This window comes from Chanodichthys erythropterus, chromosome 7 (genome assembly GCF_024489055.1).
Source record: "Chanodichthys erythropterus isolate Z2021 chromosome 7, ASM2448905v1, whole genome shotgun sequence".
In the NCBI taxonomy this organism is placed as follows: Eukaryota; Metazoa; Chordata; class Actinopteri; order Cypriniformes; family Xenocyprididae; genus Chanodichthys; species Chanodichthys erythropterus.
Genome location: NC_090227.1, coordinates 19,155,694 through 19,172,024, shown reverse-complemented (window position 1 = coordinate 19,172,024; position 16,331 = coordinate 19,155,694). Strand labels below are relative to the sequence as shown.

The window sequence follows — 16,331 nt, the reverse complement described above, 5'->3', positions numbered from 1 at the left end:
ATTGAAATAACTCTGTTTCTTCCTAGTTTTTTCTAATCAGTTATGTACAGTAGGGTTTTATGTTACATCTAATGTTGTTAAATTAATGTTTATTACATTTTTAAAATGTCGTGTGTTACCATGATGGTGTTCAATGTTTGCGTGAATAACACTGTGTGCACCTTCTATATATTAATATTGTCCTTCTCAACTTGTGGAAAAGCTGCTTGTGATGAACTTTGATTCATCATGTGACTCTCATCACCACTGTGTTTGGTGATTGTCAGTGTATTTCAAAGGTACAAAACAGATATTAGTATTTCATTAGGTTGGTAAATTAACATTTTATCAGTTACGATATCTTACTGTAAATTTAACAGATTTTTATTTATTTATTTTTTTTAACGTTGATACCAATTTTTTATGGTAAAGTTCTGGCAACCACAGCTGCCTTTTTTTACTGTAAATTTTATGGGGGTATTTTTTTCACAGTAATAATTCTGCATACTGTGTATATTAACACAAATAAAAAATACAATCACAAAACGTGAGACGAAGTTACATTGTGAGATTGCAAAGAACTTCTGCAAACAGTTGATGAGACCCCACTGACTTCCATAGTATTTTTTCAATACTATGGAAGTCAATGGGGTCCAACAACTGTTTGGTTACCCATATTCTTCAAAATATCTTCTTTTTTGTTATTTTTGGGTGAACTATCCCTTTAACCTCAGAACAATCTCAAAGTAAAACGAGGTGCTAAAGTCTGATTTTGTCGTGGCTGTGCTTTAAAATGAAATTATTATAATCTTAATTCAAGTGATTTTCAAGTATTTTCAAAGTCTGACAGTAATCAGTGTTGAGTACTACTGTAAGGTTAACCCTGCCTGGTTTACATGTTTGAAAAATGATTAAAAGTTGAAAACAGTCCATAGAAATGTATAAAAGTAATCAAAAAGTAATCAAATGTAATCAGTTACATTACTTTAATAAAATAATTGAAATAGTTACACTACCTTTTAAATAGGGTAACTTGTTATCTGTAACCTAACCTTCTCAACAATGTTTTTAAGCATGAACAGACTGGTGTGAGATCTACTGACCTTCTAACAGCTGGAATCAGCAAAGTCTTGTGGCTATGCTCAACTCTTTAGACATCTGCTTGTACCAAATGTGCCAGCAGTACTTTCCCACACTGCTAAAGCAGCAGGTTGTGAATATGGTTTCATCAGTAAGTGTGTCCAATGCATCACTTTGTACGTGCAAAGCAAATGAACGGGTTTGGGAGTAACGTAGTAGGAAATAATTCATGATGAACACATGACGTGAAGACCCACAGTGAGAAAGCATGTGTGTATAAGGTAAACATGTATGAACAGTTTTCTGTCAGGAGTGAAAAGAAAAAAACAGCAGCAAAAGCAATGCTTCATGCTTCTTGTGGTACAAGGCACTACATGAAAGTGAAGGCAAGTAAATGATAAATCCCATGATTAACAGGCTGACAGTCTAAAATCTTGCTAATTTCTGTGAGAAAAAGAAAAAAAAAAAATCACTCCACAGGCCTCAACCAGTTGGATTAAGCTCTCCAAGTAACTGTGTAAATCTACTTACACAATCAGAGAAGGCCCTCAGCTGTGACATGGACATTACTGTAAACACATTAAAGTGGTTTGTGGTAAAGAGCAAACACATGCTTAATAGGATTATATTTGAGTTAGTTAACCCAAAAATGAAATTTCTGTCATTAAGTACTCACCCTCTTATCGTTCCAAACCCGCAAGACCTTCATTCATCTTCGGAACACAAATTAATATATTTTTGATGAAATCCAAGAGGTTTTTTTTTTTATCCGCCATAGAAAGCAATGTAATTACCGTCATTCTAGGTTCAGAAACGTAGTAAAGATATTGTTAAAATAGTCAACGTGACTACAGTGGTTCAACCTTAAAGGGATAGTTCACCCAAAAATGAAAATCTGATATTTATCTGCTTACCCCCAGGGCATTCAAGATGTAGGTGACTTTGTTTCTTCAGTAGAACACAAATGATGATTTTTTAAATCGGTCTGTCAGTCGTATAATGCATATCAATGGGAACTTCGTCTTTAAGAGTAAAAAAAACATGCACAGACAAATCCAAATTAAACCCGGTGGCTCGTGATGACACATTGATGTCCTAAGACACGAAACAATCGATTTGTGCAAGAAACCGAACAGTATTTATATCATTTTTTACCTCTAGTGGTGTTTTAGAGGTAAAAAATTATATAAATACTGTTCGGTTTCTTGCACAAACCGATCGTTTCGTGTCTTAGGACTTCAATGTGTCGCCATGAGCCGCAGGGTTTAATTTGGAGTTGCCTGTGCATGTTTTTTGACTCTTATAGATGGTGTTACAGTTTGAATGCATTATACGACTGGAGTTAAAAATCAACATTTGTGTTCTACTGAAGAAACAAAGTCACCTACATCTTGGATGCCCTGGGGGTAAGCAGATAAACATCAAATTTTTATTTTTGGGTTAACTATCTCTTTAATGTTATGAAGCTCACGTGAACAGCGTCTGCAAATACTGAGTTGGCATTCTGATGGTCTTATAGGTTTGGACTGACATGAGGGTGAGTAATTAATGACAGAAATTTCATTTTGGGTGAACTAACCCTTTAACGACATGTTTCCTCTCCACTTAAGACAGCCTGCATGTGAAAAAAAATACACATAATGCTTGCATAGTGGGCTGCATCTCTCTGCAGCTGTGATTTAGATAATGTACCTCATCAGCTGATATTACAGACAAAATGTCAAACACTAGCAAATATCTCTCTAGGACTGGAAATCAAAAATTATTTCTGTAATTTTTCGTTTTTAAAAACTTTTTAACTAAAGCTGAATTGATTTTCATGCCACTTGGTTTTGTTAATGGAGTCTAAATGCAATCATCCAAAATCATATTACCATAACACAAAACTCTAAAGTGTATACAGCACTGTTGTTAACAACCGAATCTACAGCACTAAGCAAAAGACGGTATGATTCAGCTTGTAATCTGAACTGAATTCGATGTGAGAAAGTCCGCGGAAGTGACATCTGTCTTTAACATTTAAAAATTAGCATTTAAATCACTCTAATATGCTGATTTGGCGCCTAGGAAACATTTATAATTATTTTCATTGTTGAAAACAGTTGTTCTGCATATCTTTACTGTCACTTTTGATCAGTTTAGTGCATCTATGCTGTAAAAAAGTATTACTTAAAAAATTAAAAATAAAGTTCAAACTTATAAATGACAATGTACATACATAGCACCTTTTTGGTCCTCGCTGGATGCATAAGTGTAAATCACTTGATTCATCTCACTGACAGAAAAATTCACTCTTTAAATCAGCAGGAGCAGTCCTTGACTCACTAAACTGCAAAACATTACTTTTTGTGTTTAACTTGAAATAAATCAAGAACTGTTACTTTTTTTTTTTTTTTTTTTTTTTTTTTTTTCTGTGCTTCTAATATGTAAAGCTGCTTTGAAACGATTACCAATTGTAAAAGCGCTATATAAATAAATTTGACTTGACTTGACTTGTCCTTAAGACTCATAATATAATGACTCCCTGGTTGTACATATGACAAGATAGTTATAGGTGTGTGTAACTGGATTAACAATTGGAATGGAATTACACATTATAACGCTGACTCAACTAAAGTGGGAGTTTGGTGTGGATCATCTATTTGATCGTAGAGACAGGGAGTGTTTGAGACTTTCTTGAAAACAGTCATTTTTATTGCAACTCTATTTAGTGAAGTAATTACACAACTCACCTCAAAGGTTACACATTAAGAACAGCTTTTTTTTTTTTTTTTTGTAATAACTTTTTATTGGTACTTACATTAAGAAATTATTAGTATATATTTAGGACTAAGGCCGTGTGTCCACCAGAGCGTTTTTTCCAGCTGCTAGCGTACTTTTTCAATTGTTTTCAATGGGAGCGCCGCATTTTTTAATGCCAGGAGCGCAACGAGGTGCTGAGCGTCTTTGAGTAAAACGCTGCGCTCATCACTGTCACTTTTTAGCCAGCTGTCCAATCAGAATGGAGGAGGGGCGGGACAAATACAACTCCGACCAACTGTCACATCCTTGCTGTACAGCGACATTAACAAACAGAAACAAAATGGATGAGAAATTAATAGTCAGAGACAAATTTTAGTCAGAGACAAATTACCTGCAAAATCATTTACAAGTAATAGTGCCGCGGATATTCCGTATCATAGCAACAAAGCGTCTCAACGGAAAAAAACGCTGCGCTGCAGAATCGCTCTCAAGCGCTCACAGACGGCCTTTTAAGCAGAGCGCCTAGCATTTTCAGCTGGCTAAAAACGCTCTGTTGGACACATGGCCTAATGGTCTAAAAATATATTTCCATGGCCAATATCTGGCATTTTTTTAATTATTACACTGGCCTATACGTTTTTTTCTGTTTGGCCGATAAGTGTTGGAAGTGGAATTTTATTTTAACGGTGTTGAGAATGCAAAGTCTGTGTGCAGATGCACAGGAGCTCTCATTTTACGTTTCTGTTCCCCTTTATTCATGTTTTAATTACTTCTTTATTTATAGAAAATTATATTACAGAATTACAAAAATGAAAAAAATAATAAATAAAATAATTTAGGAAATGTGTAAAAATGCATTTTACAGTAGACATTGTTATATTGCATGTGTCATATTTTGGCCTGGTTTTAGATTAAGCCCTGTCAGTGTAAGTTACTTTCAGTTAAGACAGCTCAAACATGAATTTTAGTCTGAGACTAGGCTTAAGCCCTTTCTGGTGTGATATCACATATATTGGCTTTATATCAGCCACCCTGGTTAATAAGAATAAGTCAATTTTTGTGAATTAATGGTTAGGATCAGAAGCTTCCTTGTTAAATTCCTGTCATGGGTTGTTTTATTCTCTTACCTTAATTTTAAACTCCAACTGGGAATTGATGGTGTACATCATTTCCGTTCTCTCCATTGTACGAGCGCCCTCATTACATTTCCTCACAAGCTGCATATACATACATACAGAAAAAAAGATGGTGATTATTAACTAAGGCTCTCTCAGACAACATTAGAAAAATCAACAGTGGTAATTCAATGCATTTCTCACCTTGCTGACAGCATGCAGAGCTTTTTTACTTGCCTCGTAAAAGACTGAATCATTGGGCGTCTTCTGGCATATGGTCTACAAGACAAAACCTTTTTGAATCAAAATGATCTTTGAACTGTTGGTGCTTTTATATGCTATGTAATATGCTGTAAATATAAAACAGACTAGCAACAGAACTTGTTTCCTGTTTATATAATAGTTTTTGGTTTATTGTTCCTAAAGCATTTTGAACACTTTATCTTTAAAGTAGTGCTCTCAAACTTTCTCCCACGCTTGTCTGATATTTCCAAGCTAGAGTTTTTACTTGTTTCTGAGCTGTGGGAAGAAAAAGAGAAAGAAGGAAGGAAAGAAAATCAAACCCAACTTTCTCATACTCAGAGCCAGCCAGCCCAGCTCTACTGTCCTAAACTCACCGCTAAGCTCAGGGGACCCACAAACAAAGCGACAGAGGGAGGGAAAGATGAGAGGGTGAGAAAATGAGTAAAGGTCTACAGGAAGGAGGGAAGGATGGCGATAAATGAAAACATGAGCTTTGAGGATAGGGACCATGGAGATGTTTCTAGGTCATCTTTAGTGCAGCTGACTCCCTCACTTTACATACACAATCCCCTGAAGATGGAAAGACGACAGAGAGGAAAGAGCACCAACCCTTAAAAATATAATAAAACAGACTCAAAACTAACTCAAACCATTTACCCTGTGCTAAAATACTGCAGAAAAGTCTCAAGCAAACAAAAATAAATCTTAACAGAATTATTACAGTTGAACGGAAAGGCCCTGAAAGCTAAAACTATAATAAAACAAAAAAGAACTGGAAGAGAGTGAAAGTATGATAATAAAGTATGAAGAGAAGAGAAGAGAAGAGAAGAGAAGAGAAGAGAAGAGAAGAGAAGAGAAGAGAAGAGAAGAGAAGAGAAGAGAAGAGAAGAGAAGAGAAGAGAAGAGAAGAGAAAGAAAAACAAGTAGCAAGAGACTTTCATTAGTTTAATATGACATGTTATGTAACAGGGAAATTCCTCCAGGTCAAACCAAATACATAACATTAGTGGCATCTCAGACACAGAGATGCTGCTAATGTTATCAAAGCATAAGATGCATGTCAGAAGAATAAGAATGTAGTTACAAAAGAGCTGGATGTTTATGTTAGTGTTAGAGATATTAGCAGGAGTCAGGCTGGGTCTGAAGGGGATAATGTCACTCACATCCATCAACAGGGGCAGTCGTGTGACTCTCTGCATGGGAAGGATGAGGAAGGAAATCATGGGAAGGTTCCGGCAGTCTGGGTGGGCCTCGATCCGTGTCAGTACCTCTTTAAAGGACAAGCTTTTATTTCTGAAGGGATGAACAGACTGTTAAACTAGTGATGGGTGTAGAGTGTCATGTGATTGCAATTGGAACTTTTTTCATAATTGTGTTTCTTAAGAAAAAGATGCAATTACAAGAAACAATATGTATTTCTCATGTTTGTGACATAACTTGACTATCTACAACTTTTGTCACAATGTTTCAATTGCGACTTTATCAAAGTTGCAACTATATCGCACGCTACGATATAACTTACAATTTTAAATTTGTTTCTCTTAAATGTGACTATATCTCACAATTTGAATTTATCTGTCAATTGCGACTTTGTTTCTCTTATTTGCGACTATGTCTCAACATGACTTTGTCACAACTGCAAATGCGTTTCTCTAAATCACACCTGTATCTTTTATATGACAACTGCATACACTGCAGCTGAGATATATGCAGCAATGTAATTTCTCATACTTCTTTTTTATATCTCACAATGTGATATTGCAACTGCCATTTTATTTCTTTTCTGGCAATGTGACTTGTTTTTAATTTAATTCTTCTTATCTCAGTTACTCTTTTTAGCAGTGAAAGAGTCTGTGTATGTGTGCTGTACTCACAGGAGTCTTTGCAGGGTTCTCTGCTGGTACACTTCATTCGAGCAGTATGTCACATAGGGGTCAAAGTTTGACTCGGCGTGCCTTGTAACAATGTCACTTATGTCATCAATTACAATATTCTGCTGGTGCCGATCTTCAAGTTCCTTGAAAAACCTGGAGAGAAAAGAGAAAAAAAGAATACAATTGCATTAGAATGCTAACATGCATGACGTGCTTTACATAACATCAACACAAGACAAACACGCACAAATAAACATATGCAACACAAAGCCAGGAAACTGTTCTAACACCTCCTTCCCCAGCCTATGATCACATCAGAGCACAGGACTTCCCAAAGCCACTCAAATGACCAATCAAGGATGTCAGTATGAAAATCATACACACATGCTCTTCCTGACCGGACACACACTTCATGACCCATTATAGGGAATTCACAATTTTTCAGTAATCCAGAGGATGCAGCTCAGAGCCATCTGTGCTGGAACCCAGTGTGACCTCTAGTTCACAATCTCACAATAGACCACAGAAAGATACAACCTAAATGCTAAATCTGGAAGTGATGTCAGTAATGTTGTTAGCACAGGGGCCGTGACCCCGGGACCTTTCTACAGGTGTTTGGAGCCTTATGAGCTTTACAGAGGGACAAGACTTAACCGATGGAGTCCAAAGGAACATGACTAAAAATAAATTTGTACAAAGGGTAGGGGTGTAACGGTACACATATCTGTACCAGAAATTTTCAGTATGGGTCTTTCGGTTTGGCGTGCATGTGTGACTTACCAAACTGTGACTTCAAAACTGAGGTATTTACCGAACCATCACTTTTGTGTACCGTTACACCCCTAACAAATGGTAAATCTATTTCTGGTCTTGGAGGTTAAAACCGTTACTGAAAGCAAAGTTCAGCTGCTGTGTCAGGGAAAATCCATCAGAGGAATCTTGAAATTACTTTTGACTAGTACAAAAGTCTCTCTATTCACAGAAGAGGAACCTGAACTTTTATGTGAGCAATTTGTCACACAAGACAACCCACACGCACACAATTGGACACATATGCAGCGGGCTATTTCAGGAATGCTTTGCACTTCTGCTCTGGTGCAGAATCAAGACAACTATACATCTTCATGTACATCTGTTTGTCTGTCATTTACAGAAGCCCAGTGTCATGTTAATCATACTCAGGAATCATGAAGAACCAGAAGGAAAGTCCAATTTTGTGCAATATATACAGCCAAATTGAAGTACGTTGTCAATGACATCAATATCACATCAACTAGCCTAGTTCCTGCATAGGCTCACCGGCAATGAGAGGTACATAAAGACCTTACTACTCTGAACTAACTACCTACTCTGGATGTCCCCGTCTTCAGCTCACCAATGTTTGTTTGTAAATGAGTATTTGTGTATGTTTATTTGAAAAGCTATGGGCTTTAGTGAACTGATGATATTTCTCTTGCTTGTAAAAGAGAAAAAAATATTGAACTGCGATGTTATTGTTTTGTCTGTGGTTTGCTGGGCCTAAATTATACTTAATCAGCATCATACCTCTGACATCTCGCTTTTTACTGTAGGACTTAAACACCAGATTTACTGGAGTGAGTGTTTACAAATCAGTTCTTCAGAAGCATAGCTTGGGCTAAATGAGTCTCATCATGAAACATCCCGCCAAACCAGTCCTTCAGAAGAAAACATTGATTCACTGACTAGAAAAAAATGCTGCTGTGTGGTCAATGGGGAGATGATTTCATTTTACAACCTGCAGGGCAGATAAATGAATACCAGACAAATTACATAAGCCTACAACATGTAGTGGGCAAAACTCACTAACTCAAGGTTGTAAGTGTCATTGTGCAATTCTCAGAAAACTGTGTAATTGCCTGCATTCCTTTACAGTTATGCTTCTGAAGAACTGATTTGTGAACACTCACTCCAGTAAATCTGGTGGTTAATGTTGTTTTTTAATGGTTAATCAAAAACAAATCCTAACTGGAAAGCTGTTATTTCAATCCCTGCAAGGAGCGAGGCATTAGCAATCAACATGTTGTTGTTAAGTCCCCAGGACATATATTTTGTTACTATGTTGGTGACATATTTATTTTTTAGATGTGCTGGTGATTGTTAATAGTTTTTGCTTGTGTTGCGTGCTCCCATGTGCCTTTCCTTGCTGCAACTCCCTGTACTATCTATTCAACAGGTACATTTGGGCTACCTGATGTCAAATCCTGCTCGTCAGTTGTGATTGGCTTAACAGAGGAATGGTACAAAAGGCCACAAGTTTCATCACACAGACATAGAGGATATTTCCTTACAGTTAATTGAATTGTTATACACAACTGCTTGTGGGCAGCACAGCTCAGGCGACCCAAGTTTGAGACCCGGATCGAGGTCCTTTTCCAATACTATTCCCCTTTTTCAATCCTTTACTCCCCACTGCTTCCTGTGTCATCTATACTGTCCTATCTATTAATCTTATGCGTTTCGCTGTCTTGTGCACGTGTCATGTCCTCACAGCTTTCAGAGTATACTCAATCATAGATAAGCGTGAATGGATGAGTTCGACATGTGCAGTACAATTGCTTTTTTATGGTCTGCCAGCCATTAGAGGGCAGCACAGAGTCATGTAATTTACAGAACATTCGCTCGGAAGTATAGAAGAAAAAAGTAGCATATCGCCACTGTATGCAAAGTTTAGCACAAGAACCAAAAAGAAAACTTTGAACAGGCAGCTTTGTTTACTATTCTTGGAACAGCATGCTATTTTGTATTGCTCTTTCCACACTCTTCTTTGACTAATGCACAGTATATCACAACTGTGTGTACTGTGTGTAGGGTTCCTACGCGGTTTGGAAAAGTATGGAAAAGTATGGAAAAAAGAAATCAGAGTATGGAAAAATATTTGTGTTTCCAGACTATTGCCTCTATTCAGTTTTCTAATTTATTATACCTGCAAACTAGTCACTTTGTGGCGAAATTAGCAGTTTTGAATCAAAATACATAATTTATGTGAATCGTTTACATCCGAAGAGTTATTTTTTCGGGGTGAGTGACTGTGTGACACAAGATTCTCATAAGAATTGCAAATGGGCTACTATTTTTCCATAGACTGGAGTTAGTCACTATCTTTCTTGGCGCTCTGTAGCGTGACCAGCCATCTCTTTGGCTTTACTAGTTACAACACAAAATGATTGAACATCTGAAGGTATATTGAAAGGTACAGTACAACTTACCAAAATCTGTCATGTCACATGCAATTGATTAATCAGCGTTTCAACCGCAGAAAGGCGTCAATAAAACAGCTTGTAAAAATGTCACATTTAGCCTACCTCAGAAAAGCCTTACAATGTCCAATAACTCATCATTTAGCTACAAAAATTAACTTTGAGAGGAGCATTTTGATAAATATATGCTCTATAGGCTATTACATATTCATTGTATTTGTACTTAACATGTGCTTCTATATTGAATACATAAATCTGTTTTATGACAGTCACCATTTAAATGTTTAGGCCTACATAAAGAGTAGAAAAATAATTGTCACTTTTATTATAACGTTATTATAAAAACTTCCTTATGTGTAAGTTAGCCTATATGTAAGTAACTTACGATCAATTTAACCTAATATTATAATGACGTACCAGCTGTGGTTCCCTGTATTGTTTACAGCATTAGTTGAGAGATTTTTTTCTTTGAGGAAATTTGCCATGTACTGTACCTGATAGGCCCAAATTAATCAATACTGAATCAAAGGTAATCAAATCAAAATCAAATTGCAAGCTTCTGAATCAAAATCGCATTCAATTATGAAATTTGTCAATGCTCAGCTCTGGTGCCAAAATGTTTTATTTTTTATTTTTTACTTGAAGCAAATGTTTTTTCCATTTATGTTCTTTTCAGAGTGCACCAGAATGCTTCCTTTACATGTTAAAATCACAAAAATCTTCTCCTGGGGGAGGATGCCCCCAGACCCCCTACAACTATCTACTTTCTACATGTCACCTTTTTCACCTCTCTTCACTTTGCAAATATGCTTATAGAGTTACGAATTTCTAAAATATTACGGAAACTGCTTGTGCTACTCATACTCGTAGGCTACTCTATAAAAATACTTTGATACATATAATATATGATACATATAATGTCGAGAACAGAGCAGATGGATAAATCACAGAAGGATCTCTATAAAGGAAATGTATCGAATTAATAGACAAATTAAATATTCACGCCTATGTAGCGAGTGGTATGGCCGGAAAGGGAAACAAACTAAGTCATGACAACTTGTTAAACGGAATATATTAGTACTTGTAGATTTTATCCCCAACAAAAGTTACACAGATACGTGGTTTTTAAGAAGAGAAGGGCCTAGGACATGAATACTAAATACAAAACTTTATTTCAACAATCAAACACTAATTTAAAAATCACTAAAAGACTGTAGGACCCGGACTACAAACATGAAGCAGTGACATTTCCTCTCTCAAGATCCATTAATCAGTTCATGTGAGTACAGTTGTTCAATATTAATATTATAAAGCGGCGAGAATATTTTTGGTGCGCCAAAAAACATAGAAAGGAGACCGAGGCTCACCAATGGCAGAAATCGTTTGGAAGGAGGTCTGGAAATTTGAGTATGGAAAAGTATGGAATTTTGAAATGGAAAATGTGTAGGAACCCTGTGCCACGTAGTGGACTATTCTTTCTCACCATTCACCTTACGTATACACGTATACCATCTGCACAGACACAAAAAAATGGTCTGCACATCGATGGTGTGCGTGAATGTAAGTGAACCCTCCTGATGATGAAAATTATGTCACACGGGCAGTACACAGACCATGGCGAAATGTGGATGTCTGAAGTATACTTACAAGTGTACTTACAATCTACGGAATGCATTTCAACAAGAAAACATGTTAACTGGATCTGAGAGTACTAGACTCTTACTGACAGCTGAAAGCACAATGAAATTAGCCATACAATAAACCTCTGAGCATGTACACAAGCTGTTGTTTTGCCAAGGCATTTAGCTCAAAACTTATTTTAGTTTGACTAAGGGTGTTTTCACACCTATGGATCGCTTGTTTTGTTCCGAAACAGGGACTAAATTTGTTACAATGTTGCTTTTTTTTCTTGGTTCGGTTCGCTTTCACATGGCAAAATTTCAAAGCGTACCAAAATGCGTTAAGGTAAGTCACATGGGAGTAAAACTGTCCTCTTATTGGTCAGAATTTTCTCTGCGTCATCCATCAAAATAATGATTGACAAGTTCGCTCCATGAGTTTATTGTGGCTTTATTTGTAACTGTCGAGACACACACAAACACTTTATAAATGTAGCTCTCTCCCGCAGTTAATTCATATTTGCTGCGGCAAATTCAAACCCGCGCTCTTTCTCTCTCTCCATCTCTGGATTTCCCAGCGCTGTCTAGTAGGCGACCTGTTGTCCGTGTGTCTGTCGAGAGAGACCATTTGAATTTTATAATAAAGCAGAGCGGGAATTGAGACTTCGTCGGGACAGTATTCTCGCACGGAGAAGTGTAATTACACACCAGAGGCGATCGTTGGCTTTCAGATAATGTAAATAATGTGCTCACTCACAGAATCAGACATTACTGATTTTTATATCATATTTTCCATTATGAAAATGATATAATTTGGTTCATTGGTCCGTTAACTGGGTCGATTGCTTTCACATCTCAAGCGAACCGCTCCAGAGTTCGTTTGAAAGCGTACCGAGACCACCTCTTCAAGCAGGTCACGGTACGCTTGTTTGGTCCGCTTTTGGTGCGCACCCGAGTGCGATTGCTGCTTTCCCACCTGCCCAAACGAACCGCACCAAAGGGGCAAACGAACTCTGTTACGATTCAACTGAACTAAATGAGGCAGGTGTGAAAGCACCCTTAGAATCCCACAACCCCTCTCTCATGGTATGTTCACACATTTGGTTTGATTAAAACTCTGGTGTGTTTGCTCTGTTAGAGCGGTTCATTTGAATAAGTCTGAAATGCCATCCAACTTTGGTGCGCACCAAACAAGCGTGCCGAGGCCCCTGAAGAGGTGGGTCTCAAATCGATCCACTTCCAAACAAACTCTCGTGCAGTTCAACTGAAATATGAACATAACAAGGACCAAAGACATCTAAACACACCAAAACAGGATGTAATGTCACAAGATTCAACCCTAAAAAGGGCAGAATGCTCAAGCATACCGGTTCCCTTTCAGTCGGTCACGTTCGACGTACGTCAGTAGTGACCGACGAATTGGGATATCGCTTAGAGAGCCCTATCATCTTCGTGTAAACTAAAACAAGCCAATGGAATTGGCGTGCGATATTTGCATAATGCGCACCGCCCCCGACAGGTGTATATAAATAGGAAGCAGATGCAATCGCACTCTGTCTTTCGCTTCGGAGCCATTCACTGGTGTCCTGTTTTAGAAGACTCCTTTCTTCGTTTGTTTTATTCTAAAACATTGCCTCAGAAGAGGATTTACAGCGAGCTTTCAGTGCTGGTGAAAGGGCACGTTCAGCGAGGTCGCGAGTCTCCGAGGAGCTGAGCTATAAGCTCGAAAACTGCTGTTTTCACAGCAACACAAAGAGCGTGTGCGTGTGTAGCGATTTGGGCCGGTTCCTCGGTGTGTCAGGGAGTGGTGTACCTGACACATCGCGTCGCTCCCTGGGTGCTTCAGCACGAGTGAGTTGACTTCCCCTTCTAAAAGAGCTTTACAGACGAACCCTGACAGTATGTCATTTCGTCTGTGCGTTAATGGGTGCGGTCGTTCCCTGGTCCCTGCTGATGGGCACAATCGTTGCATCTCGTGTTTGGGCATTCTGCACGCTGAAGCAGCTTTTGTGGATGGTTCATGTTCCCATTGCGGGAACATGACTATCGCGATGCTGAGGTCGAGACTCTCCTTCCTGAAGTCTCAGGAAGCGGGGGTCCCCTCTCCTATGCCGCGTACGACCGTTTTTTCCGGCCCCGGGAACCGGAATGACGGTACGGCGCTGTATAGGAAGGGTGACCGGAGGATTACGGTCAGGGCTTCCCCGCCGAGCGGAAACGCTCCTCGGGCCCCTGCCGCCTCATCAGCACCGCAACCCATCGTGCCACCGTTGGTTTCCGCTGGGCCCTCTACGGACTGTCCAGCCGTTACCTTTGGTGTGCCGGCGGCGGATCAGATGTCGATCGCTGCATCGGAAGGTGAGCCTGAGTCCTCGGGGGAGGATTCGGACGCGCTGCCGCCCGGGACGGTAGCGTTGCCCGAGTCGGATCCCGAGCTTACGGCTGTGCTCTCCCGGGCCGCCTTGTGCGTCGGGCTTGAGTGGAAAAAAACCCCTCCACCCTGTCCCGGCCCATCTCGGTTGGATGATTGGTACTTGGCGGGGGGTCACGCTGGTCAAATCCAGCGTCCCCCCCCCAATGCCTTTCTTCCCGGAAGTACACGATGAGGTGACCAGGTCTTGGCAAGCTCCGCTTGGGGCTCGTACGGGGCCTGGTCCCTCGTCCGCCTTCACCTCCCTGGACGGCGGGCTAGCCAGGGGGTACGCGAAGATCCCGCCAGTCGAGTGGTCTGTTGCGACGCAGTTGTGTCCAACGGCCGCTGGCTGGCGCGGTGAGCCGCGTCTCCCGTCCCAGGCCTGTGAATTCTCAGCCGGTCTGACTGAGAAAGCTTACAGTGCCTGTGGGCAGGCTGCCTCTGCCCTGCACGCGGTGGCCCTTTTGCAGGTCTATCAGGCAAAAGCGCTGTCGCAGATGCCCCAGGAAGGTCCTGACCAACAGCTGCTTGGGGAGCTGCGCGCTGCCACTGACCTTGCCCTCCGGGCAACGAAAGTGACAGCGCGTTCTGTTGGCCAGGCGATGTCTACTCTAGTAGCCCAGCAACGCCACCTCTGGCTGACCTTGGCAGACATGAGGGAGACCGACAAACATCGGTTCCTGGATTCCCCCGTGTCTCCGGTCGGCCTTTTCGGCGACGCGGTGGAGAGCTGTGCCCAACAGTCCTCCGCTGCACAGAAGCAGGCTCAGGCTATCAGACATGTCATGCCACGGCGGTCCGCTGCTGCCTCCACCCAGCCGCCCGTGGCTCAGCCTCAGCCCGCTCGTCGCCGAGGGCGCCCGCCTGCGTCTTCCTCCGCCCCTGCTAAGTTGGCAAAGCAGCAGCCTACACCAGCCAAACAGCAGGGTGCCGGGCGCGGACGTGGTGCCCAGCCCGTCTCTGCCAGCCAGGTGGCAAGCGGTCGGGGAAAACTCGGCCCTGAGACGGGCGACCTGGAGCGGAAGGTTCCTGCCCTTTGGGAGAGTATTCCATCTGCTCTCCCACCCCCGGAGGAGGGCCGGGGGGGATTTTGTGGCGGCTGTCCATCTACCGCCGCTGGCTCTCCGGAGTCCAGCGGTACCCACTTTGCCACAAAAAGAGCAGTTTCCTCAAACTCCAGGTCACAACAGGGGGTGTCTGCCAGTGTGCCAGGCTCCGCCTCGCTGCTGTCAGCTCCCTCCCCATTCGCCAGCAGGTGGCAGTGTGATGGTGCAGACCGCGTCCCGTGCGCCGTCTCCCATGCACACTGCTGCCTCGCAGAGTCTGACCCCACTCCGGGCCGCCCCCAAGCTGTCCGGGTCGGGTCCCTCTCTGCCTTGCTGCCCCACCCCCGGTGCGTCTGTGGTGCCTTTGGTCCTGCTGGCTCAGTGTCTGGAAGCATGGAGCACGCTCCCCAGCCTGTCCAGTTGGCTCATTCGTACTATCAGACTCGGCTATGCGATTCAGTTCGCCCGGCGTCCCCCGGTCTTCAGGGCTGTCCACTTCACTCCGGTGTCGTTGGACAGTGCTCCTGTTCTCCGGGTGGAGATTGCTGTCCTCCTGGCGAAGGGCACAATCAAGCCGGTCCCTCCAGCCGATATGAAGTCGGGGTTTTACAGCCCCTACTTCATTGTACCGTAAGAGGGCGGTGGGCTACGGCCAATCCTGGACCGTCCCCAGGATTGGTTTGCAGCAAAAGACCTGAAGGACGCATACTTTCATGTCTCGATTCTGCCTCGACACAGACCCTTCCTAGGTCGGTCTGCGTTCGAGGGTCGGGCATGTCAGTACAAAGTCCTACCCGACATGGTTGTAGCTCCCAACCGGTTGGGTCTTCAGGTCAACTGGGACAAGAGCAAACTCGCCCCCGGGTAGAGGATCTCTTGTTTCGGTCTCGAGCTAGACTCGGTCGCACGGACTGCGCGTCTCACCGAGGTGCGCGTCCAGTCGGTGTTGAACTGCCTGAGCTCGCTCAAGTGCAGGACAGCGGCTCCACTGAAAGATTTTCA

The 16,331-nt window shown here is 41.5% G+C and overlaps 1 protein-coding gene across 1 annotated transcript in view; it reads right to left on the bottom strand.

Annotated features, from left to right (window-relative positions):
• The window catches only part of LOC137023152 (rho guanine nucleotide exchange factor 26-like), an 81,654-nt gene that overhangs the window by 28,179 nt on the left and 37,144 nt on the right, over positions 1-16,331 (bottom strand). The window contains exons 7-10 of the mRNA XM_067389856.1: positions 7,034-7,186; positions 6,323-6,452; positions 5,121-5,195; positions 4,929-5,018 (exon numbers count right to left, since the gene is read on the bottom strand). Of these exons, the coding sequence (XP_067245957.1) occupies positions 4,929-5,018; positions 5,121-5,195; positions 6,323-6,452; positions 7,034-7,186 (448 nt within the window). The remainder of the gene's footprint in view (positions 1-4,928; positions 5,019-5,120; positions 5,196-6,322; positions 6,453-7,033; positions 7,187-16,331) is intronic.